The sequence below is a fragment of the Leptidea sinapis genome, chromosome 2 (assembly GCF_905404315.1).
Source record: "Leptidea sinapis chromosome 2, ilLepSina1.1, whole genome shotgun sequence".
Lineage (NCBI taxonomy): Eukaryota > Metazoa > Arthropoda > Insecta > Lepidoptera > Pieridae > Leptidea > Leptidea sinapis.
The window spans coordinates 17304978-17330093 of NC_066266.1; the positions used below are offsets into that span (position 1 = coordinate 17304978).

Genomic DNA, 25116 nt, shown 5'->3' on the forward strand with positions numbered 1-25116 from the left:
ATGTTTTTCAAATATATATTTCCCATTTCAAACTGGACTAAAATGGACTAACGAAGAAAAATGTACGTGCTAACATAATACCTCCTCCTGTGATGAAAAAACAGTTAGTAGCATCTCAAAGTAAGACTAATATAATAAATAATTCTGTGTCCATAATAGATGATGCCTGGTGAGTATTTGATTGATAGAGTAAACCATACTGCTGTTAACAAGACACGATCGCCTGACTTAAGAATTGATTTGAAAGGATATATTGTTGCTATCAACGTATCTGGCCATGTATTTTTAGGAACTATACTACATCCAAAAATTCATTTTATTCGAGACTAGCCGTTCCCACCCTCTTCACTGGGCGAATTTTATAAAGGAAATAAATTAATGAAGGAATGTTGGAATTCGAAAAGCACAAACCATCTAGGATAAATTTCGCATCGAATGGTGGTAGTTTCATGTCGATAGGATCAGTAGCTTAGGTGTGATTGAGTCCCAAACAATGATCATATTATGTATATGTTTATTGACGAAGAAATTGTCACTGATTTTATTATCTCGGAGTTGTGCTTTTTTGAAATGGAGTTTGGAGCTCTTATAAGGGAGTTGACGTAATTTTAGTGTAATTTATATTTTATAGACATGTAGATTAAAGTGGAAGTGATCTTTCATGTCATCGAGTCCTCAAGGTTTCTTAATGAACACGAACGAATCAACAAATTTCAGTCAAAGAAAGCCTTGTATTGCAGTGAATATCGTTTCCATTCAAAGCCAATTTTCTTTTATAGCTCTCTTAAAAAACCGAGGAAATCCGTCAAGTGATTCTGGCAAGGGCTATATTGGCTGGAAGCCACAGTTTCAATCATCGGCCAGCGGCCTCTGCCAACATTGTGATCTATGGTGGAATGTTCTAAGCATATTTTCCGTTGGAATTTTTGTTCCAATAAATACTTGCTTTTGCTGTTGAATTGTGGATATGTTTGATGTGATAAACGTTTTTATTATATCTTTTGCCAATTTGGTCAGCTTTTATCTAGCTTTTTCTACTAATATTGGGTATTACTGAGTAATAGAGAGATATAAGGCACAAGTCTTGAACAGTCTGTACTTTGTTTATATAATCGTTACAACTTATGCAGGATTTCTATGTTATTTGGGACTTTTTAGATCTATAGTTGCTCGCTCTTCATTGTGAGTCGTACTTTAACATAAGTGCTATTTTCTATTTTGATAGATCTTTCATTTCCAAACTTCATTTTGCATCATACATTTATTTATTAAGATCTTTATTTCCTTCTATATTACTTTTATCTTCTATCTACGTTCAATCTATACATTTAGGTATTTACTTATAAATTGAATTTATTAGTATGTGGTAATATTTCACTATTTTAAATAGAAGTATTTTGTTAGTTTTGTTTTATATTATTTTCGATATAAAGACCTCCTTTAGCGGTAAAGCCTCCTCCATTCATTTCCACTTGTTTCTGTCTGTTGCAATTCTTGTCCACATCTTTCCTGTTGTTTTATTATGTCTTCGCTCCATCTCTTAGTAGGTATCATATATATGGTTTTTATATTAATTATAAAAATATTATAATCCTTTTTAACTGCTTTATATGAAAATTTCTTATTTAACAGATATGATGACTAACAAAATCTTTACAATATAAAGAGCTGTGTGTATATTTGCTTTTCGTTGACTATCTAGTAAAATTTCTGTAAACTTTTTATACAACAATTTGTAACAAATAATCTGAATAAGAAGATAATTTCACTAGCACGTAAAAGGATAAGAGAATCTAAATTACAAATTAACTTGAACGGGTCGATGAACCTCTTTCTACTCATGAATATGAAAATCTTATAGTACAAGTGTTTTAGGATTACTTTGTAAATCATGAATTATGTTAGCTTAGGATCATGGTTTTTGACTGAAACTGGAACTGAAAATGGAGTCCTTTTACTATGTTATCTGTCCATACCTCTCTTTCAGTGGGATATATATATCACTAGTTGACTCAGCAAACGTATTGCCATATAAAGTAATAAATTTGGGGTGTAAATAAGTAGTAGATGCAACTGATTCTCAGACCTACCAAATTTATCGTACTACAATTATTATAAGTATTAATCCAAATACTATAAAAATCGTGATATGTAAAATAGATAGTAGCCGATTCTTAGACCTAGTGAATATGCATATAAAATTTGGTAAAAATCAGTAAAGCCGTATCGGAGGAGTAAGATAACTAACATTGTTACATGACAATTTTATAAATAAGGTAAACCGCGATAGATGTGAGTGAGATCAAAAGTAAAAAACCACATCTGAATACGTTTATTATTGCCTATATTTCTTCAACCATTTTTAAGGCCATAACCCTTTATACTAGTACATATACACCACTTTTTTATTACTTGTTGTTATAACGCTAGTAGTGATACGCTGATAAGCTGACTTAATTGGAATTTCAACTGTCTAACTATAGCTTGCTGTAAGAGAGCTTAGTCTTCGTTATAGCAAAGAAAGTAGAACATCTTCACGGTAAAGTGGGATGATGCGGTATGGTGGGAGCAGAGGACGCTTACCGGCGATCAATACGTGAGTGAGACATAGCAGTCGGGCTTAGCCCTTCCGAATTATGCAATCATAATAATTTATAATAAGGATTTTTTTCAATCTGCCTATTCATTACAAAATATATTCAAAGAGGTAAGTGAAATGTCAGATTAATTTAAATGCCATTATTTTTTAATAAAAAGTATTAGAAATACTAAAAGTTTACATGTGTCTTATAGATTTGATATTAGCGATTCTAAGAATAAAAAAGATGGATTAACCATCCGTTAACCAGCTTAAATCATCTCTAGTAGGAAAGATGTTCTAGAGATTTCGGGCCGCGAGATCCAAGTAGGTACTTGTGTAATTTGTCTCAAAATATTAAGTTTACTACAATGCGCTAGGCTCAAATAATGCGTGACCGAGTTAAGCTGTCAGCACTATAAAATATTAATAATCGCTACCGCTTATCAATAAAGACAAACAACAAGGGTGTATGCAATAGCGATTTTCTCTTGAACAATTATTATCCGTGGCTGTGTTGAATTCAAGAGTATAATGCAGTGTTGAACCGAGATTGTTTATATTTTATAAAACTATGGAGTACACTCAATAGTTTGACGATAGGTGACGAAACAGCCATTTTAATGGATACTACATTCATATAAAAGTGACGAGCCGAGTATGATATTAAACTAATAGTAAATGATACGTCCTACTCATTACAGTGCACTACCGCTTAAGACTCTTGGTTGAATCATTTATAAACATCTTAATTGTTGCCTTTCAATGTGTATGTACATAGATAAGAAAAAAACATTTTATCTGTTGCTTCTCAATATATGTATGTACATAGGCATATAGGTGGATTTGGGAGAAACTGTGTTGTTAACACCGGGAACAAACATACACTTATAATGCCTGCTCAGCTAAGTCGAGTAAGTAAGCCTTGTGGGGCGATGTATATGCTTTTACAACAAGATCCCAGAAAATTATCAAAACAAATGTATTACGAATTTAAAAAGATTTTTTATATTATATTTGATTGTTAAATTACATTAATAAATAAATATAGTATTATTATTAAACCTAAGTATTTTATAAACAAAACTCTGCTTCAATCACACGATGTGTGCTTAAAAATTTAATTTAATTTATACGTCTAGATAGTTTTTGATAGTTGTGAACATATAAATTATTAATACTTTCGTGAGACATTATTTACTTATTTATTAATACGACTTTACTCACGTTTTATCGGTGTGGGTATCATATAGGGCCCTGTACAGTTGCGCACTACGAGCACAAGTCCGCAGTATCAAACGGGACGTTATCGCGAACCCACCACACACACCCTGATGAAATGGGCCGAAACTAGTCGGTACGCACACCGATAAAACGTGGACGTAAAGCCGGATTTATTTTAATGAAAGTACGGGACGAGACAAGCAGAACGTTCAGCTGATGGTAATTGATACGCCCAGCCCATTACAATGCAGTGCCGCTCAGGATTCTTGAAAAACTAGAAAATTCTGAGCTGCGCTCTTCACCTTGAGACATACGATGTTAAATCTCATTTGCCTTCAGACCGAAACACAGTAATGTTTACACATTACTGCTTCGCGGCAGAAATAGGCGCCGGTGTTGGTACCCATAATCAGAGCCTCCCACTGGTAAAAGTGGGAAAAAAGAGTATTACTATATAAGCTGTGAACACGTCAAAAAATAGCAGCAAATTGTTAACCTCTATTTTCTGCAGAACATACACACACACTAAAACAAAGTGACTGATGTATCGCGAGTGTAAGACGTAGCTGTCACACACACTAAAGTAACAACCCTGCCTGTTGTCATGCGCTGCCTAACAGAGGCTCTATCTATCTATATATCTATATATATCTATCTAGGATCTATCTTCTAGACGTATAAATTATCTCTGATATAAAATAAACTGTGATGTTTTAAGTTGCTTATTTATAACTTAAAACTAAGCCTACACCCTAACAGAAGGTGACTCTTACTTTTTTAAGAATAATAATAATAAATTCTTTATTGCCATACAAAACATTACAAATATAAAATGAATAATAATTAGGCTACGCGATGAAACAAAAGCCAAAAGGAAAAGGCTCAGCTTCACCTGACATGGAATCATGGATTTATGTTTCCATGCAGCGCTATTTTTCAGCTATCCCCTCCTCTCTAAGGTGTTGAGTGGGAGTGGATGTAATGTGGCTCCCCGATTAGGTAATCGGTAGTAAAATACATAGTTTAAGTAGGTACTTAAGCTATCTTTTTTTATAAAATGTAATATTAAAAAAAGAGTGTTCTGATTACCCTTGCAAGTGTATGTAAGTATGTGTGTGTGTGTATGTATGTGTGTATGTGTGTGTTTGCGTGTGTGTGTGAGTGTGAGCGTGTGTTTATGTCCGTACACAGAAAAAATATTTTAGAGAAAGATATTTCCAGTGGAAGTGTTTCAATTTCTCCGCAGCAAGTTTTTTTTAGTAGAGCAAAACGGAATTTTTTGAAAAGATTTATAACACAGCCTTATTATCTTCCACATTGTAAATTCATTATTCAGTGAATAAAATATCAATTATCATACAACTTTACAAATATTTATATCAAGTGCTGTTTACCCCTTTATGTTGAAATTTAAGAATTTAAGTCCTCTCACTGTGTTTTTTTATGAAATTCTAGGAAGGGTCCAAACCTTTTCGTCGCTACCTGTGTAGTCGTTGTTCAGGCATTATCTATAAATATATTTAAATGTTTTATTAAAAAAGGCTCTGTCGTAAATCCTACTACTCAACAGCTGAATAAGTCATCGGACAGCCTAGATAATGATTTTTTTATAGCAATAACAATGACAGTACAATATTGTTTATTTTATTAAAAATAGGGCAAAAGAAAAATGATGGCAGAGCTTCTTGCGCCGCTTTTTCTCTCTCAGAGCACAGTATAGTAGTGTTAGAAATGACATCAAAAATAATTCTACAGGAATCAATTTTGAGAAAATAAATACCTTTCATGCCTTTTAGTATCAATTATCAAACAACTTTACAAATATCTATTTCAGACCCCTTTAAGTTGATACTTGAGTCTTCACACTTTGTTCTTTTGTGAAATTCTAGGTAGGGTCAAAGGATTTTCAGATAACATATTGGATGAGAGCCTCCCCTGTGGAAATTCCAATATTATTACACTATGAGTCACTGAACCCAAGTTTAAGAAATATATTAAAGCTTCTTTGACATAGAATGCTTACTATAGTAGACTTAGCTATTTTGTTATAATTATTTTTTATGAAAATAAGGGTTGTGACGAGCAGGACATTCAGCTGATGGTAATTGATACGCCCTGCCCATTACAATGCAGTGCCGGTCAGGATTCTTGAAAAACCTCAAAAATTCTGAGTGGCACTACATTTGCGCTCGTCACCTCGAGAAATAAGAAGTTATCTCATTTGCCCAGTAATTTTACTAGCTTACAGACCAAAACACAGCAATGTTTATACATTACTGCTTCACGGCAGAAACAGGCGTCATTGTGGTACTCATAATCTAGCCGACATCCTGTGCCCAGAGACAGGAGACACATTATACGATTAAAAATATTGGCTGGGAGTTTCTTATCAGTTCTTCTCCCCATGTCAAAGCCCGTAAAGGGGCTGATGTAGTTTCATGACGTTTACCAAGTGTTTTTGCAATATGTTGCAGCACGTTATGTTATTATCACTCCCTGTGGTAAATAAATATTTCTATTCTATCCTTTTAAAACAGTCAAATTTAATTAATTATTTAACAAAATGCGTTGCAAGAGCAACGGCTAGAAACGTTGGCTCTTAATCAGATGCGTTGGTTTGATAATAACACACATAACACGTATCAATATGTTTTTTATATTAAAATTTAAATATTCAACGTCCTGAATGTAATGGAAAACGTCGTGAAGAAATATAAATACACTTATGAACAAAATTCAAAGACGTGTGACGTTCTGACGAAGGTCCAAACCTTGGGCCGCTTTTATACAAAATATTCCAGAAAATACAACGCGAATACAAAGGCTTACGTTCCTAAAATAATATAACCGTGTGAAATGGAGTGGACTTAAAGAGAAAAGGTGAAGGGGTGATAGGTACCTAATACTGCCGATATTAGTCGGACTTTAGCTGCAGAAGGGGGCTATTTTTAAATTTCATTGTAGAGAATCATTTAGAGACATATTTATTTACTGTTGCCTTTCAATATTGTCTTCTTAATGATGTATGTGTAAGTATACGCACGTAATAAGCACATGAAATATCATAACACATTTTTGGTCTGTGTCGTCGTGTTCATTTGGGCTTTTGTGGCCACCACACCTTTCTGTAGTAGCAGTATAACTGACTGTATGTGCAGTGTTCATCCGGGGCAGTACTACCACCACATCTATTTCTGTGGTGGCAGTATAAGTGACTGTATGTGCAGTGTCTGTTTGGGGAAATACTGCCACCACACATGTATCTGTAATAGCAGTATAACTGACTGTATGTCCAGTGTTCATCCGGGGCAGTACTGCCACCAAATCTATTTCTGTAGTGGCAGTATAAGTGACTGTATGTGCAGTGTCTGTTTGGGGCAAAACTGCCACCACACATGAATCTGTAGTAGCAGTATAACTGACTGTATGTCCAGTGTTCATCCGGGGCAGTACTGCCACCACATCTATTTCTGTAGTGGCAGTATAACTGACTGTATGTCCAGTGTTCATCCGGGGCAGTACTGCCACCACATCTATTTCTGTAGTGGCAGTATAACTGACTGTATGTCCAGTGTTCATCCGGGGCAGTACTGCCACCAAATCTATTTCTGTAGTGGCAGTATAAGTGACTGTATGTGCAGTGTCTGTTTGGGGCAATACTGCCACCACACATGAATCTGTAGTAGCAGTATAACTGACTGTATGTCGAGTGTTCATCCGGGGCAGTACTGCCACCACATCTATTTCTGTAGTGGCAGTATAACTGACTGTATGTCCAGTGTTCATCCGGGGCAGTACTGCCACCACATCTATTTCTGTAGTGGCAGTATAACTGACTGTATGTCCAGTGTTCATCCGGGGCAGTACTGCCACCACATCTATTTCTGTAGTGGCAGTATAACTAACTGTAAATCCAGTATCTATCCGGGGCAGTGCTGCCACCACACTTATATCTGTAGTGGCAGTATAACTAACTGTGTATCTAGTACGAGTATCTATTCGGGGCAGTACTGCCACCACATCTATTTCTGTAGTGGCAGTATTACTAACGGCCGTTCCCAATATACTACCTACAGATAGAGATAAATTACTACCTTCTACTGCCAGTAATTAGGTGTCAATAATCTAAAGCTGTCCCAATATACCCGATAAGTCATTCTTATCGCCTTATATTGGGACGCGTAAATTGAAATTTATATACAAATTTCTATCGCTGGTGAGCTACACGTTGTACCATTGACAGACAGCGTGTACGGATAAGGTGAGTTAGCGTCGATAATTTTTTTGGGACAAAAAAGTCAACGATAGTTACGATTTTTATCTCAAGTAAGAGATAGACTGAATATTGGGAATGGCCGTAACTGTATATCTAGTATCTATCCAGGCCATTACTGCTACCACACCTATTTCTGTAGAAGCAGAAACAATACTAAAAAGAACAGATAAACTTTTTCATAATTATAAAGAACCTATCTTCGTTAATGTAAAACGGTTGCTGTAACTTTAAATTAGAAAGGATAATTAATATTTACTTTAGGACAAAGCCTTACCATAAAACAATACTAGAATACAAAACAATAACTAAGCCTCAAACTGAAATCAATTATTTGTTCACAAAGAGCTTGTTTTAATGCTAGATAGTTTAGTGACGGGAGTTATTTATCAAAGAGGTTTTACTTAAAACTGTTGTGATAATTATTTGATCTCTGTTGTAATAATAATGCGACAAATAACTCAATTACTTGGTAAATGTGAATAATTTTCATCAATCTGTCTTCTTTAGAAGTAAAACTTCTAGACTCACACTTGTCTTGGGGAGTAAGCTGATGAAGGCGTGTCAGAGTGTTACGAAAATTGTGATCAGGCGAGTAGATTGTTTGTAAGTTAGCAAGCGTTATGCATTTTATTTTTAAATTGCACTACTGCATCTACCATATGTTCGGGAAAACTAGAGCTCGTGAGAAGAAAATACTTGAGAAACTCAACAGCCTCTCTTTTCAATCAATAGAGTATATAACAATGGCTGTTATAAGCATAACAAATTAGTATGTAAGGTACTGCATCCAATATGTGAGTCATGTATAAATAATATCAAATATTTCATAAAAAATACTAAAGAATAAACTGTAAGTATAGGATTCCGCTATGTATAATACGAAGCTAATTAAATCCTGTAAATAAATTCCTTTTATGCTTTTACAAGATAGAACCACGGTAATCAAATCGATAATTCATCCAGTTTCATTAGATTATTATAAAACTCACTCAGACCTTGTGTTTAGAAGTTCAATTCAAAGGCAATTGCTATGTGTGTTAATTAAAAAATAAATGTATGAATAGTGGGACACTTAGAGAATTTTATACAAGCTCATCTTTCTCACATGCTGCGCTAAATAAATCAGTCACTAATTAGAAACCCCTTCGCATAACTTTAATGCCGGTCCACATGTAGCGAACCACGGTGAACGAAGGAGAATGAATGTATACTATTTAAATGCTGTGACTTTATTTCTTCAGCGTAACGTCACGTGCCATAGTTTTGAGAATGAACATCTCCTGAGGATGCCTCGTTTAGAGGCGAAAGAAGTGTCGAATTGATTAAAAGACAAATCTTAGTGGAATTTACATTCAAGAAAACTCGAATTGTCGGAGACACGCCTACGACGTAGTATTCGTAGTCACCTACGTAGTCTACAAGCCTTCTTCCAAGTGGTATCAAATGATAGAATGTATAACAGCTTTGACATTTATAAGATTTATATTTGACTTACATGAATATTTAAATTTTGACTTAACGTTTTAAATATGCTGGCCTTATACAGAAAGACTTTAAATTTCAATCTACCCACAAAAAGTGGTCGTAAAATGGCGGAAAAATGACTGCAGTAAACATTGTGTGACGTTTTTTATTTCCATAAATTTTATTTTATAGCCTTATGCATGGCTTCTAAATAAGGCGAAAACTGTTATTTATATTTACGACTTAAAGTAAAATTTGAGATGACAAATATTCCTTATTGCCTTTTGTGCATGGAGATAAGGGTTCATATTGTGATATTTGATGAGGGCTATCAGATTCAATTTATTTATTTTGTTATTCAAAAAGGGTTATGACACTTAATGAAAGTCAAAAACTACCACCCATTACAAAAAGTATGCCTCAGACCTGAGAAGAACGGGCAGGTTCAATTTTAGTTTGTGTGACTGTCATTTGTTTTTACATCGTTTTGAATAAGGACTGGAGCAACAAGGTGCAAGCCTTGTGGGTTTTGTATTTCCGAAAATCAAAGATAAACTATAAAGTATACGATTTACAAGCCCTGAAGGGACTGCGTTCCAAGAAGTCCTCAAGGCACTCCTCTGGAAAATTGGAACAACTCCTTCATACAATGATTCCAAAGAATACGTGTGTAAGTAGTGAACGAGTATAATTTGAAAAACAATGAAGAAATATATCTTAAACATAAAATGTGGCATTAGTTAGAACCTAGAAAGTTTAAGTGTAACTAAATTAAGTAAGAATTACCTTCAAGCAGAGTGTGTAAGTCGACGATGAAGGTACGAAAACATACCTACGGGCGGATGGAACCCTCGAGGTAGCTTAGCGGTCAGTTGTCAATCGATAAGAGCCGAAAACAGTTACGAACTAAGTACGATTAAAATGATTGTTATTTGATGGCAGCTAAAGTAGTTATTTATTTAAAAGGTATACCCGTAACTACCTTACTTGTCGTACCTTATATTACTTACTTCATATGTTTCAAGTGAGTGCCATAGTTAACAGAGTAATAACTGAATTACAAAGCTTGTTGGTAAATAGAGATGGCTCCATAATTGATTCGTATTATACATTATTATAATACAACCAAATTATGTACAATTACGGTCAAGTTTCAAGTCTTAATTAGTGATTGAATCATGTGAACAGTATGTTTAATGAAGAGTTAATGAATATCAAATTATACAAAATTAAACTCCTCTCAACTGCCCTCTCAGCCACCATAAGCTTTACGTCAAAACAAAAATGGGAGAGTTTCTTGCGCCGCTTCGTCTCTCTCAGAGCGCCATTTGTTTCCGAAGCGGTGGAAGTGTTAGAAATGACATCAAAAAGATTTCTAAAGGAATTAATTTTGAGAAAATAAATGCCTTTTATGCCGTTTTAAAAAGTCTTGTAGAGACTCACCAAGTTTATTGTTTCCATGTTGGTGCTGATGATGAGACTGCTGTTGCTGCATCAGGGGATGTGGCAGTTGCAGCAGTTTGGGTTCCAGTTTGGTTGCGGCCGCTACGGGGATGGGTCCGGCGTTCGTCATGGTGGTCATTGTAGCTGCAGGCATCATTAGTGTAGACATTGTAAGCATTTTGATCCAAACCCACGAAAATTCTCAACACGCCATGCTCTTACTCAAGAAACTTCACAAGTGTTTACAAAACTAACTTTAATAATATCACGTTTTTTAATAAATGTATATTTAAATAACTATTGGGCTTTTAATAATTCATAAATCCATCTGCAAATCGTTTGCGTTTTAACTCAAGCGACAGACGTCGGCCATTTTGAATTTTTTAAACGCAGTGTCATTATATTTTCAAAATGAAAAAAATATTTGCTTGTAGCAATTGAATTGAACTTAGATTTTTTAATCGTCTCTTTCTGTTAATGTGCGTGACGAGCTACGTCTTACACTCGCGATTTGTGTTATTGTGCATTGATCAAATAGAGGGTAGTTCTAAAGTAAATTTTTTTCGACGTTTTCACAGCAGACGTATAAATGATCTAAGGAATCGAGTTTAAGTCAGGTCAAACTTCAGTTAATTAATAAAAATAATAGAAGCGACAGAATAACCCTTATATGTATGTATTTGCAAAGTAGTTATATTAATAGCTATGATATATGGAACAAGAAATTTCATTGTTAGAAGCTGTAGGGTACTTAGTTTTAAAAGGAGTCATATGACAAAGCGAAATGCAATTTAATTTCATGCGCAGTTAAATGGTGAATTTTATAGTTTTTGTTTGTTTAACACTATTAGAATTGGAACATAAAATTCCCGATGTAATAACGTAAGTTTTATTCCTAATAAATTATCCAGTAAGGATCTCGTTATACGAAATATAAATATTTTTAGAGTCAAATTCAGTTTTTTTTACCAAGAAAAAAATACAGTAAACATACAATAATAACGCTTAGAACGTGAGTAGGCCCAAGCAAAATGAAGCAGTTTTAATGTGGTCGTTTATGACCACATACGGTTCCCGCCGCGTCAGTGTCATTCTGTCAACTTCCAGGACGATCAGTGCGCAAAATATGATTGAAAAATGATTTACTGTGCAGTGAAAGGGTTTCGCAAAGCGTCTTATAATAAAAAATATGATAAGAAAATCACATTTCACACCTAAATATAGTATTTAGGTGTTCACAACTTTTAATTTAAGCTAATACGTTCGTCAAAACAGCAAAATATTTTGTAAACAAAACAGACGCCATTAAAAAAATATGTTGCCAACTATGAAAGTACTATATACCCCGAGTTCCTCCGCTGGGATAGCTTTTTGTGTTTATTGGTAGATAATGGTAGGAGGCTATAATGTACGACGCCAAATGATGTTATAAGTATTCAAAGTCAAAGTCAAATAATCTTAATTCAATTAAGCTTAAGCTAAGCGCTTTAGAATATTCACTATAAATATTACTTTTAAATTACTGAATTTTCCTATGTTCGGAAAAAGTTGAGCTCGTGAGAACATTAACGGCCACTCTTTTTTAACTGACTTCAAAAAAGGAGGAGGTTCTCAATACGTCGGTATGTTTTTGAAGTGAAACTTCTCTATCCACGTATGAGAAAAAATTTACAGCAAATCGTCATGATTTTCAATCCAAGATGGCCGCAGCGCAAATTTATGAATTCAACAATATTGAAATGGAATCCGAGATTCTGCAGGGGGTGCAGAGAACGAATTTGGCATCTTTTTTGAAATCCAAGATGGCCGCCGCGCAAATTTACGAATTAAATTTTATTAAATTCTTAATTTATATTTTATTTCTTCCTTCTTTATTACATATAATCTAGTATTTCTTACAATTTACTGATTTAAATTTTATTAAATTCTTTATTCGGGTAATATCTATTCACTTGCAACATTATTTGGCTGTCTGTGTGCGCGTTGGCGAATGTAAGTACGTGACGCTCACGCACACATTAATTATAATGTTACTTCTATATCGACAGGAACTATGAATGAAACTATCGTTCTGGGCGTTATTATTCTATGACTGTGAATTTAAAAAAATATCGCTTAGTGTTAAGTACGTAACATTATGTAGTTTAAAACAAATATTTCTCATATTATTTATTTATAATTATGCGTTCAGAATGTTATTGGGGCTGCCAAGATACTGTAGCGCGTCGGGGATGTTTGCTGAGGCACACGTAGATTGTTTTTATTCGACTATGCGTAAGTGGTGTACGTCCCTGTTGCGTATGGTCCAGTGGTATACTGAGGGCATTTTCTCACAGGTTTGATTGTCAGTACCTGAACCACTGCTGTGTGATATATGAGCTGACAAGTCGGTCCTGGCCTAAGTTAGGAAGGTTTAGATTTTAAGATATCTTTTACTAACACTAGGTTTTAAGTTACTTTGTTACTAACACATTATTATCGTTTGTTGGTCGAAATAAATAATTTATAATTATTATTATTTCATAAAACAAAATCTTTGTTGGAAGAAAATTTAAAGTTTAAAAAATTTAACAACAAAATAATAAAAATGTGACTTTTACGTGAAATCTATTGTAAAAATACAATCAGGGTCATGTAAGAATAATAATTAAAAGAAAAGGATTTAATGGACAAATTAATAGAAATAATGTGAAGGTAAGTACTGTAGGAGGTAAACTTACGTACTATATTGGTCAAAACGCTCGAGATGGTGTTATGCGAGGATAAGGCATGCGAGAGTGTCTTGATCATACACTTGTTTTATGCAGACTTCGAGTAGCTATCTACTAATGTGTATACATTAGATTTTTTATGAAAATGAGGCACGAGACGAGCAGGACAATGCAGTGCCACTCAGGATTCTTGAAAAACCCAAAAATTCTGAGCGACACTACACCTGCACTCGTCACCGTGAGACATAAGATGTTAAGTCTCATTTGCCCTGTAATTTCTCTAGCTACGGCGCCCTTCAGACCGAAACACAGTAATGTTTACACATTTCTGCTTCACGGCAGAAATAGGCGCCGTTGTGGTACCCATAATCTATCCGGATTCCTGTGGAAAGGAGCCTTCCACTGGTGTTATCGTAACCTTTACAACACAAATGTTTTTTAAAAATTCTTTTGAATTTCGTAATACATTTATTTTGAACATTTGAGTGATCAACTCGACTTAGCCGAGTAGTAGGCATTATAAGGTAAGTGTTTTTGTTTATTTCTCTAAATTTAGCTCTCAATGATTCTTTAGGACCTAGGGTACAAATAGTGCAAATAGCCCTCTTCTGCAGCACAAAGATATACACATGTTCCATAAAATATTTTCTTCCTGCTTCTGCTGAAATGGCGATACTAGCAAACTCACACATTATCGAGCTGCCAGGTTACCTATACGCTAGTTTAAGTCTATGATACTATATGCGAAAAGCCTTTTTCACACAATGTTTGCAGTCATTAATTAAAGCAACATTACAAGTTAACTCACTTAGTAATACGCCGCTGCGAAACATTATTCAAGTAATGCATTCTCTACTTCACTTAGTTCTAAGTTACATATTGACACTTTGGCTCATTCGACTGTAGATCATACTTACATAAGTAAAAGTCTGTGTTAGACTTATTAAAGAATTGACGACCCATATAGCCGAATGGTTAGTGACCCTGACTACTAAGCTAGAGGTCTGGGGTTTGAATCCCGGTAGGTGCAATCATTTATATGATGAATATGGATATTTGGTTCCAAGTCATGGATGTTTGTAAGTATTTATGTATGTTTAAGTAAGTATATTGTATTAAATATGTCGTTGTCTTGTATACAGGCTATGCCTAGTTTGGGGCAAGATTATTTGTGTAAAAGTGTGTCAATATTATTAAATATTACTAAAGTCAAAGTCAAAGTTCTTTATTTTCTAGAAAAATTTTAATTTTTCTAAAATTGTGATAAATTTAAGACTAGCGACATGTTTCGTCTTGACAGACATGCAAATATTACAGTGGTTACGTTTTATAATTTTATTATTATTATAAATTAACATAGATCAATAATTTCTGGTACATGCAAGTTGGCGATCGTAGAGCCATACCTAAAAGACGCTACAATATACAATTAAAATAATTAATAAAATATTAACAGATAATGTAGTAAAAATAATCACAAAATATTAAAATATCAAGAATAGTATATTTATTTAGTTATTTTTATTTTTTATTCAGTATAAGTACCAGTTACGAATTCGATTAATAATATTCGTTTATTCAGTAAAACAATATATTTTAATAGTGTTGATAATTTAAATTTAAATCTATTTAACACAGTCTCCTCTCTTATTTCTTTTGGTAATTTTTATAATATTTTCACACACATAGTATTATTTTTGGTACCAGTGGAAGGCTCCTTTGCACAGGAAGCCGGCTAGATTATGGGTACCACAACGGTGCCTATTTCTGCCGTGAAGCAGTAATGTGCAAGCATTGCTGTGTTTCGGTCTGAAGAGCACCGTAGCTAATGAAACTACTGGGCAAATGAGACTTAACGTCTTATTTCTCAAGATGACGAGCGCAATTGTAGTACCGTTCATAGTTTTTGTTTTTTTTTTATGAATCCTGAGCGGCACTTCAATTACTGAGGGCAGGGCGTATCAATTAAGCTGAACGTCCTGCTTGTCATCATATCATTAAAAAAGACACAATATGCTTATACTAACAGGCTACACGCACAGAAAAAAAATGTGCCATGATATTTTTTTTAATATAACCATAAAAAATACATTGAGACATTAGATATTAGACTCATTAATTTCACTAGCAACGGTGCGGTTCAAATCAAAAAGCATGATTCCCCATTAATTTTTGACGAATGAAAGATTTGGACCGTATCTTCTCATCTAGTAAAATTCTGCGCACATTAACCCCCGAGTTGACAAAGTTCAATTTATTTATATGTGTTAAGTTGGATTACGTTTCCCATTGGACAAAGCCGAGTGCTTGGTTATAGCGGTACAGAGATTGAACAAGAATCCGGTAATTTAAGTGAAGTACTGCTTTAATATTCACTACGGTGCTGATGGTACAGTCGGCATAGAAATTAATTTGAATGAATGTTGATGCCTTTGTGCAAATGATTAAATGAGGATTTTAATGGAGGTTGTTGATTCACAAAAAGCTGTCAAGAGTTCAGTACCATCGGACAACATATAACACTATGTTGTTTTTAAATATTTTTTTTAAAGAAACAACAGATGGCGCTATAGTGAATCAAAAAAACAAAGATTGTAATAATATATGTCAGCTTGTTGTGTTAAGAAGCGTCATGAACTGCTATAAGATATATGTTGTTTTATCTAATTATCACTGATTAGAAATAACCATAATAGCATATTATATTTAGATCTTTAGTTAACTTGATTCGTGTAAGTTGGTTGGCACTACAGCAGTGCCGCTGCATATCCAAGCCTTGCGTCGTATTCCTCATCACTGAGGGCCGTGATTTCTTTGAGGATTCAACTTCTTAACAATCTTTCGCCATCCGTGTCTATCTTTGGCTACGTGCAGTGCATTATGGAGACCGGTATCCAGAGATGTCCGGATTTGGTCAGACCATCTTATAGGGCTGCGACCTTTGGGGCGTCGTCCGTTCTACCTTCCCAGTAACCATCAGTTGTTTGAGGTTGTGGCCATCGTTTCTTGCCATATGTCTAGAGAACTCTTAGATTTTACGGAGGCAGATGTATGAGAGTCTGGTTTTTACAAATAGAGTGTGAAGGATGGATTGGTTGGTGCGGAATGCTGTCCAAGGGATTTGAGGCATCTTCCTCCAGCACCATTTTTTAAAGGCATCAATCCGATCTCTGTTGGCCTTGTTTAGTGTCCATGTCTCAGCCCCATAGCTAATCTAATAGCGTATATGCCTGGTGAATCTCCAGCTGCTAAGTATGAACCAGGCTCAGATTTTTTTATTAGCATAAATAACTCGTACTTGGCTTTCAATTAAGAATATATAACATTACGACAGTCGTCATCATAAGCCCCGTAGCTAGTGAAATTACTGGGCAAATGAGACGTAACATCTTATGTCTCAAGGTGACGAACGCTATCGTAGGGCCATTCAGAATTTTTTAAGAATCCTGAGTGGCACTGCATTGTAATGGGCAGGGCGTATCAATAACCATCAGCTGAACGTCCTGCTCGTCTCGTCCCTTATTTTCATAAAATAAAAAAAAGTATATAGAAATTCTCACTCTCGTAGACCATTTAGGATTAAAATAATTATAAATGTTAAGAAAGTTAAAAAAAACTAACTATAATTTACAATCTATATTAAAGATTTATTTCTTTGCTGTCGCTACTAAGGTCGTGCCACACAAAAAGGGTGAAATGTGTACTCATTTGAGAATTGCCGAATTCCGGCGTTTGCTTGTGTGCGTGCGGTAGTCGTGTTAACGTAATGTAAGTAAGTGTGGGTGGGATCAATAAGCTAGGTAGGGATGTGTTTATTTTGACCGCTCTGCCTCCGGGATCATGTTTTGATGTCTTCTATATGTGACACAAAACATTTTACGTGAATTTATCTTCTTAAATATCCGTAGCTTTAGGTTCGAAAACTAGATTTAATGTATGAATTTCGGTGAATTTATTTATTCTGTGTTATTAATAAACGCGAAGTAAGTTATTCCAAGTTTAAAACTTTTTGTCTTATTTTATTTTTTATGAAAATAAGAGACGAGACGAGCAAGACGTTCAGCTAATGGTAATTGATACGCCCTGCCCATTATAATGCGGTGCCGCTCAGGATTCTTGAAAAACCCCGAAAATTCTGAGCGGCACTACAACTGCGCTCGTCACCTTGAGACATAAGATGTTAAGTCTCATTTGCCCAGTAATTTCACTAGCTACGGCGCCCTTCAGACCGAAACGCAGTAATGCTTACACATTACTGCTTCACGGCAGAAAAAGGCGCCGTTGTGGTACCCATAATCTATCCGGCATCCTGTGCAAAGGAGCCTCCCACTTTTTGTCTTTATCTCACCTTTGGCACTACAGAATTACATGACAGGCAGAAGTAATTTTAAACTTGGAGCAAATTATCACTGCGTTCATGGGTTCGAGTCCCGCATCGTTCATAAAATTTTATTTGTGTATTAATCCTAGAAGTGAGGTTTATCCCTTTAAAAACAAAAAAAAGTATCTTTCTGTTATTATTGGGCATGATTGGGCTCATATGATTTTTCTACTACTTTGAATAAAAACTATTTGAATTTGAAAAGTGGACCAAAAAACCTTTAATTATCTAATGCCTCAATCAACGTAGCAATTAAATATGATAAGGCTGGTAAAGTACTATTAACTCTATCATTCTTCATAGTTATTGGGTTAAGAAGAAATCAGGAAAGTTTGGTACGTACCTCTGTCAGAGGACAAGTTTGGCCACACAGAAAGGTAAAGGCTAGGCCAAACCAACGCGTTCAGCTCGCGTCCGCGGTGGCGTGCATGGTGGCGATCAGCGTACGAACTTGTAGCGACGTGTTCACATCGAGGCATCCTCTGTTTGGCCGCGGCGTCCGGTGCAGTGTCTGCTCACAGCGGGGGCGATCAGATCGCGCTTGATACGTTTGGGCACTTCACGCAGCTATTTTATTTGAGAAAATGGATACGGAAGGAGTTTTAAATGAGGTTCACAAATACCCATTGTTATACGATACGTCTCACTCTGATTATAGGAATACTAGAAAAAAGGATCAGGTGTGGAAGAAATAGGAAGAAGCTTGTGGCTCTTGATCTTCAATGAAAGCAGACAGAAGTAAAATTCAATTTCACTATAGGTATCAGAGAAGATTAAAGTTAAATGATGTGCCAGCCTCCAACAAACGCAACAGTGTACACAACTTTTTGCACGCGCAGTAATCGCCACCGCGGACGCGAATTGAATGCGTTGGTTTGTCCTAGCCTTTACACTGCCAACTTCATGGGTACCCGACCTGCTGACTGCGATCTTAATAATAATTATGATTTATAATAAACAATTACTTAAAACTTTATATGTGTCCTTTACCTGTTCTGTGATTTTTTAAGTAGTTTTTTTATTTAATACTAGGACAAACGAGTTTACGGGTCACCTGATGTTAAGTGATCACCGCCACCCATACTTTCGGAACACTAGAGGAAACACAGGAGCGTTGCCGGTCTTTAAGGAAAGTTTACTCGCTTTTTTTTAAGGTACCCATGTCGTATCGTTCCGGAAATACTGCACAAGGAAGCTCATTCCACAGATTTATTGTACGTGGAAGAAAGTTCCTTGGAAACCGCACTGTGGAGGACCGCCACACATCCGGATGGTGCGGATGATATAGTAATTTGTGGCGTGATAGTAATAATAGCATCCGGAGAGTATTGCGTGCAACGCAGAGCAGCTCGAATTGTCGGGGACCCAGTGCTCTGTGAACGGCTGGATCACTTGGCGTTGCGTAGAGACATCGCCCTCAAAAAAAGCGCATACACCTTCCTTAAAGGCCAACGCTCCTGTGATTCCTCTGGTATTGCAAGAAAAAGTGGGCAGTGGTGATCATTTAACAGCAGGTGACCCGTACGCTCGTTTGTCCTCCTATTCCATCTTAAGGGGTGGGAACACTCCTCTTATTGCTATGATGAAAGAGTATTGGCAGTGGTGATCACTTAATATCATGCGAGTCGAACACTCGTTTATCTCTCTAAAACAAGAACAAAATATACTCCATTTACGTAACTAAGCTACGGATCATAGTAATTTAGTATGCCGTAGCGTCTAGACTACGTAGGCGATTGCGGATACTACGGCGTAGGCGTGTCTAGAAGGCGTCTCGTATTCATGGTTAAGGCCAAATCTGTAGCAAATATTATGTGATGGTATGATGAATAGGGCGTTTAGATCGGCTCGTCCCAGCGTTAATGGGAGAAGTTAAAGCCTCTACATACTAAAATACTCCAAAAATCACTATCAAGCAGTGGCATCTACTGTACCATATCGTTCTCTGAAATTTTTCGGGCGAGTTCGCGCAAGGTGCCATAATTAGCACTGTGACTGCATTTAGACAAACACCCTGTATGCGATGAGAGCAATTTATAACATGAGACTAAGAGAAGCGCTTCGGAAAACATTCAGGTTGATAAAAACCCTAACCCTTTCCTTACAATACATATAAATGAATACTATCTGACTCAGTAAACTTTGTATTGCCATATAAAGAAATTTAAAAAATATAAAAACAGATGTATCCGATTCTCAGACCTACCAAATATATCGTACTACAATTATTGTATTCAATTGCCATCTGGCAACCCTATAGCGGATTTATAAATGGAACAGAATAGTACAAAAATCACGTCAAATTTGATATTGTATGTATTTTTCAACGCTAAATCATAATAAAATAGAAATAAAAAAGTGAAGATATATATTGAAGTGAAAGTATGAAAAATAGATGTTGGCCCATTCTTAGACCTACCCGATATGCACATAAAATTTCATGGAAATCGGTTTAGCCGTTTCGGAGGAGTTTGGTAACAAGCACCGGGACACGAGAATTTATATATTAGATAATACTACAAAACTGTGGATTGAGCTTCCTTGTGCAGTATTTCCGGAATGATACGACATTGGTACCTTCAAAAAAAGCGCGTACACCTTCCTTAAATGCCGGCAACGCTCATGCGATTCCTCTAGTGTTGCAAGAGAATATGGGCAGCGGTGATTACTTAAGACGAGGTGACCCGTACGCTCGTTTGTCCTCCTTTTCCATAAAAAAATATATAAAGTATTCAAAAAAGAAAAGTTGGACTTCGATAACCCGTCGAGTCTATCAAACCGTGACGCCCAGTCAACCAATTTAATGCTACAAATAAAATATTCTGTTTGTCAATCTTAGCTTTATGTTTTTATCGTTCTATTTGTATTGAAGCCTTTTGGGAATTTCACGAATTTTCACATCTAAAATTTATACGCAAGAATATATTTTTTAACTGGATGGAAATGTATTTTTGTATGGAAACTGAATTTGTAACATGTTAACTTCTGTGTTCAAATATAAAATTGTCGTCTGTAAAAGAGAATATATTTATTTTTCTTTTCAACTAGTAAATAAAAAAGTTAATATACAGTGGCGATTTTAAATCAAATTTGCCAACGAAGCTTAAAATAAAAGCTATGAGAGACCTGTTTAATGCAATGCCTCACTTAGGCCTGCCAGACTTAGAGAAAATTCAAGTTTGTAGAGAGATATATATAATATTATAACCTGTTAGGCAAAGTTTTCGTTCAGTTAAGTTTCCACCGCGCTTTGAATATAACGCCACGCAATGAGAATGTGTACAGTAAAAAACTGTCCAAATAATAGCATATCCAAATTTTATAGGATGGAGTGTCGGCGTGACTTAGTGTTTCTCCTTCTAATGACCGTAAACTTTGATTTAAGGAGTATATTTGAATGAATGTTTTAGTTGCATCTGTTTAAGTTAATTTTTACGTATATAAAATGCTGCTTGGAAATTTTTTGATGACCTTTTTAAAGGCTATTGAGAATCTATCAATCAAGAATGAATGGCACTACATTAACCTAAAATATTTAAATCAATAAAATTTCTTATTTATTTCATAAATACATCTCTTAAACATACCTCTTATTTACTAAAAATTAGCTAAACAAAGCCTGTCGGCAAGTTATTCCTTACAAATCAGGTGTTGAACCCGGGGCGGTTTCCCAGTGTATTGAAAACCATTGTTTTCACAATACCAGGTACAATGTTTTTATTTCATTTCATATTTTCTTTGTTATGAAGTTTACTTACCAAATTGTAATGAAGAAATTCTATTATGCTGTGTTTTTCGAAAGTTTTCAGATACAGCCTCAAACTCTAATCAATTTTCTTTGTTTCAGTGCCCGTTTGGAAATTAGGGTTGTTTACTTAATGGAAATGAGAAAACTGCCCTATTAAACAGGTTTATATGATTTTTACTTTTGTGTTTGTATTAAGCTGTAAGTAATGATCGTAAAATAAGAATAATTAATTAAAAGGTTGTCAAAAAATCTCCGTTGTATATACGTATACATTAACTTATCTGATAACATTTAAACATTCATTCAAATTAACACCTCATTTCGAGGCAGTAACGTTCAAAGTCTATTGTATACGCTCAGTAGAAGCACGGAGGCCAACACGAAGCAAGAACATATTGTCTTAGCAATTGAAATGTAATTATTTAGCAAAATTATTAATAACTTCTAGTTATTTACACAAATTTTGTTAATTTAAAGGAGCACTTACCTGAAATAGGACACTCCATCCTTTTTTAGTATGGATATGCTGTTATTTGATCAATTTTTCACCGAACACTTTGTCAGTGCGTGGCGTTGTATTCAAAGCGCGGTTGAAACACAACTGAACAAAAACTCTGCCTAATAAACACAAAGGCAGAGGTTTGCTTCAGACAATTTTTGAGCGTGATTGTCAGTCTAATTATTTATTTTACGACATTGCTGTAAGTATTAACATCCAAAAGCTAATTTTCACTTAGTGGTTGGTCCTTGCAAGTGTATTCAGATATTCTTCTTCTTCGTCGGATTACTCTTGACAGAGCAGTCGTGGTCACGTCGAACGACGAACGTTTTTACGCCAGTTATCCCTGGCTGTTGCTTCTCTGCCACATGTGTTGAGGGGAGTATTGGTTAGGGCATTGATCTGGTCTGTCCAGCGCATAGGGGAGCGTACTTTTGACCTACTGCCGTTGACCCTTTCCTGAACAACAACTCTCTGTATTGCATGATCTCCACGTCGCGTGATGATACGCGCACTGACTATAGATGAAAGCCTTTCTTTCACCTTGAGTTCTTCAAGTATCGAGACGTTTGTGCGGCGTTGTGTCCAAGATACTCGTAGCATTCGTCATTCTCTATTCAGAAATACATATTACGAAACCTGTAATCACTGATCCTAACCATAGAAATGTAAAAAAAAGTCTAACAAAACAGATATTTTTATATAGAATGGGCCATCTAGGCTTTTAAATTTGAAGTACCGATTACTTTGACTTGAAAGTGAAATGACATTCACTTTGTGACAGGAAGTATGTATTATGTTTGATATTTGCAAAATGGGACGCTATACGCTCGAAAACCATTGGGAAATATTAAAAACTCACATCGAAAGTACGCGTACCAGACGCATACTGCAAGAAATTTACATGGAAAATTTTCGGGAAATCCTGACTCATCATTTACATACATTACATAGCAACATAGGCTTTGAACGCCCCGGATATTTAGAGGGGCTTGTACAGCAATGGTGTGCAAAATGACGGCAAAACGAATAAATATGCCAATTTAATTTGTGTCCAAATTTATGGATGATGCGGGACTCAAACCCGCGCGTTCGGCTTCCATCTGAGCGCTCTTACCAACTGAGCCAACCGTCCGGATAACGCATCGATCATAAATTCTGATATATCTTGCTCAATGCTCAGGTTGTGGATGTAGTTGTTGGAACTTGACTACCAGAACAAAACATAACAAGATTTACGATCACTAGGAACTTTGGCTCAGTAGGTAGGAGTGCTTGGAAGAATCCCGAAGGCGCGGGTTCAAATCTCAAATCTCAAATCTAATCTCTAATCTAGCCAGGATCCTGTGCAAAGAAGCCTCTCACTGGTAAATCACCACTATCTAACTGGTTTCCTACAAGACACTAATTGTGAGACGATGTACAGGCTGTTACAAAACTATCCGTAAAGCCGAAAGCAGGTTAAATGGGGCCTTATAACGAGTCCATTCACAATATTTATGAACCGTATTAACACGTAGTAACATACCCAAAAAAAATATTATTATTTCCACAGATGTGCAAATCCTTTAACAGTAAAATTAAAGAGTAAACTACGCAGAATGTACCTTCATTTCTGCCTAATTCGGAAAATTTTTAAAAGACCTAACCTAACGAAACAACCTACACGAACACTTACTTTTTCATAATAAACGTCAAATTTACAGAAACGGCTCAAAGTGTGCTCCGCCTTGCTCAATACACAACCTCGCTCGTCGGGACATGGCTTGTGTGGCATTCCGCACCATCGTCGATGTTATTGATCCGAAAACCGATCCAACACGCTGTTCCACGTTCACATCTCGGCAACCGTTGGCCAATCGGAGAAATACACTCTGTCCTTCACATAACCAATTTTTCCAACTTGACATTTTTTGAAGCTAGTATTTACAAGTATGTAGCAAACATTTATGAATGAAAAATAGAAAAACTATTAAAGTAGACCATTATTAAGTAAAATAGGTATGTAGGCCATTCTGATTAATAATCTGGTTCCCTGACATGACAGCTGACATATTTACCATGATGTTGTCTCTCATAGTTTTTTTTATGGAAAAGGAGGACAAACGAGCGTAACCTGGTGTAAAGTGATCACCGCCGCACACATTCTCTAGCAATACCTGAGGAATCACAGGAGCATTATCGGCCTTTAAGGAAGGTGTACGCGCTTTTTTTGAAGGTACCCATGTCGTATCGTCCCGAAAACACCGCACAAGGAAGTTCATTTGTATTCATCGTACTTTCTTATTTAGATTTCTATGAACTTAACAGTCTCGGCTCCCTTTCAATACTACCTCGAGCGTAACGACCCATAGTTCAGTATAATAATATATTGATGCCCAGTATATTTTTTTTAATTTATCAATTGTTTCGTGGTAACGTACCGGTAGAGTCCGTTCTTCTAACAGAACGGTCACCAAAAGTATAAACTCTCTCTTTAGCATTATTCTGGCAATCTGAAACAAAGAAAAGATTAAATAAATTTTTTTCCTCAGACTTGAGAAGAACGGGTGCATGTAAATAAGCGGGCTTCTTATTTTTCTTAATAAAATTAGTTGTATTAAAAATTTTAATTTCGCAAAAGCTCCGTAAAATCTTCTCGTCCCACATACCGCAGTGTCTGATGACGAAGGCTTTCAACCAGTGTGTGTTGCCAGTGATGACTTACGGTACGCAGACGTGCTAACTATGTGCCTGATGAGAGAGCTCATGGTCGCGCAGAGGGCAATGGAGAGGGCTGTGATTGGAGTTTT

General features: G+C 35.8%; 1 protein-coding gene across 1 annotated transcript in view; it reads right to left on the bottom strand.

Annotated features, from left to right (window-relative positions):
• The window catches only part of LOC126977990 (cytotoxic granule associated RNA binding protein TIA1), a 64900-nt gene extending 53595 nt beyond the window's left edge, over positions 1–11305 (bottom strand). The window contains exon 1 of the mRNA XM_050826724.1: positions 10986–11305. Coding sequence (XP_050682681.1) covers positions 10986–11163 — 178 coding nt within the window. The 5' untranslated portion in view covers positions 11164–11305. The remainder of the gene's footprint in view (positions 1–10985) is intronic.
• Positions 11306–25116: the final 13811 nt, after the last annotated feature.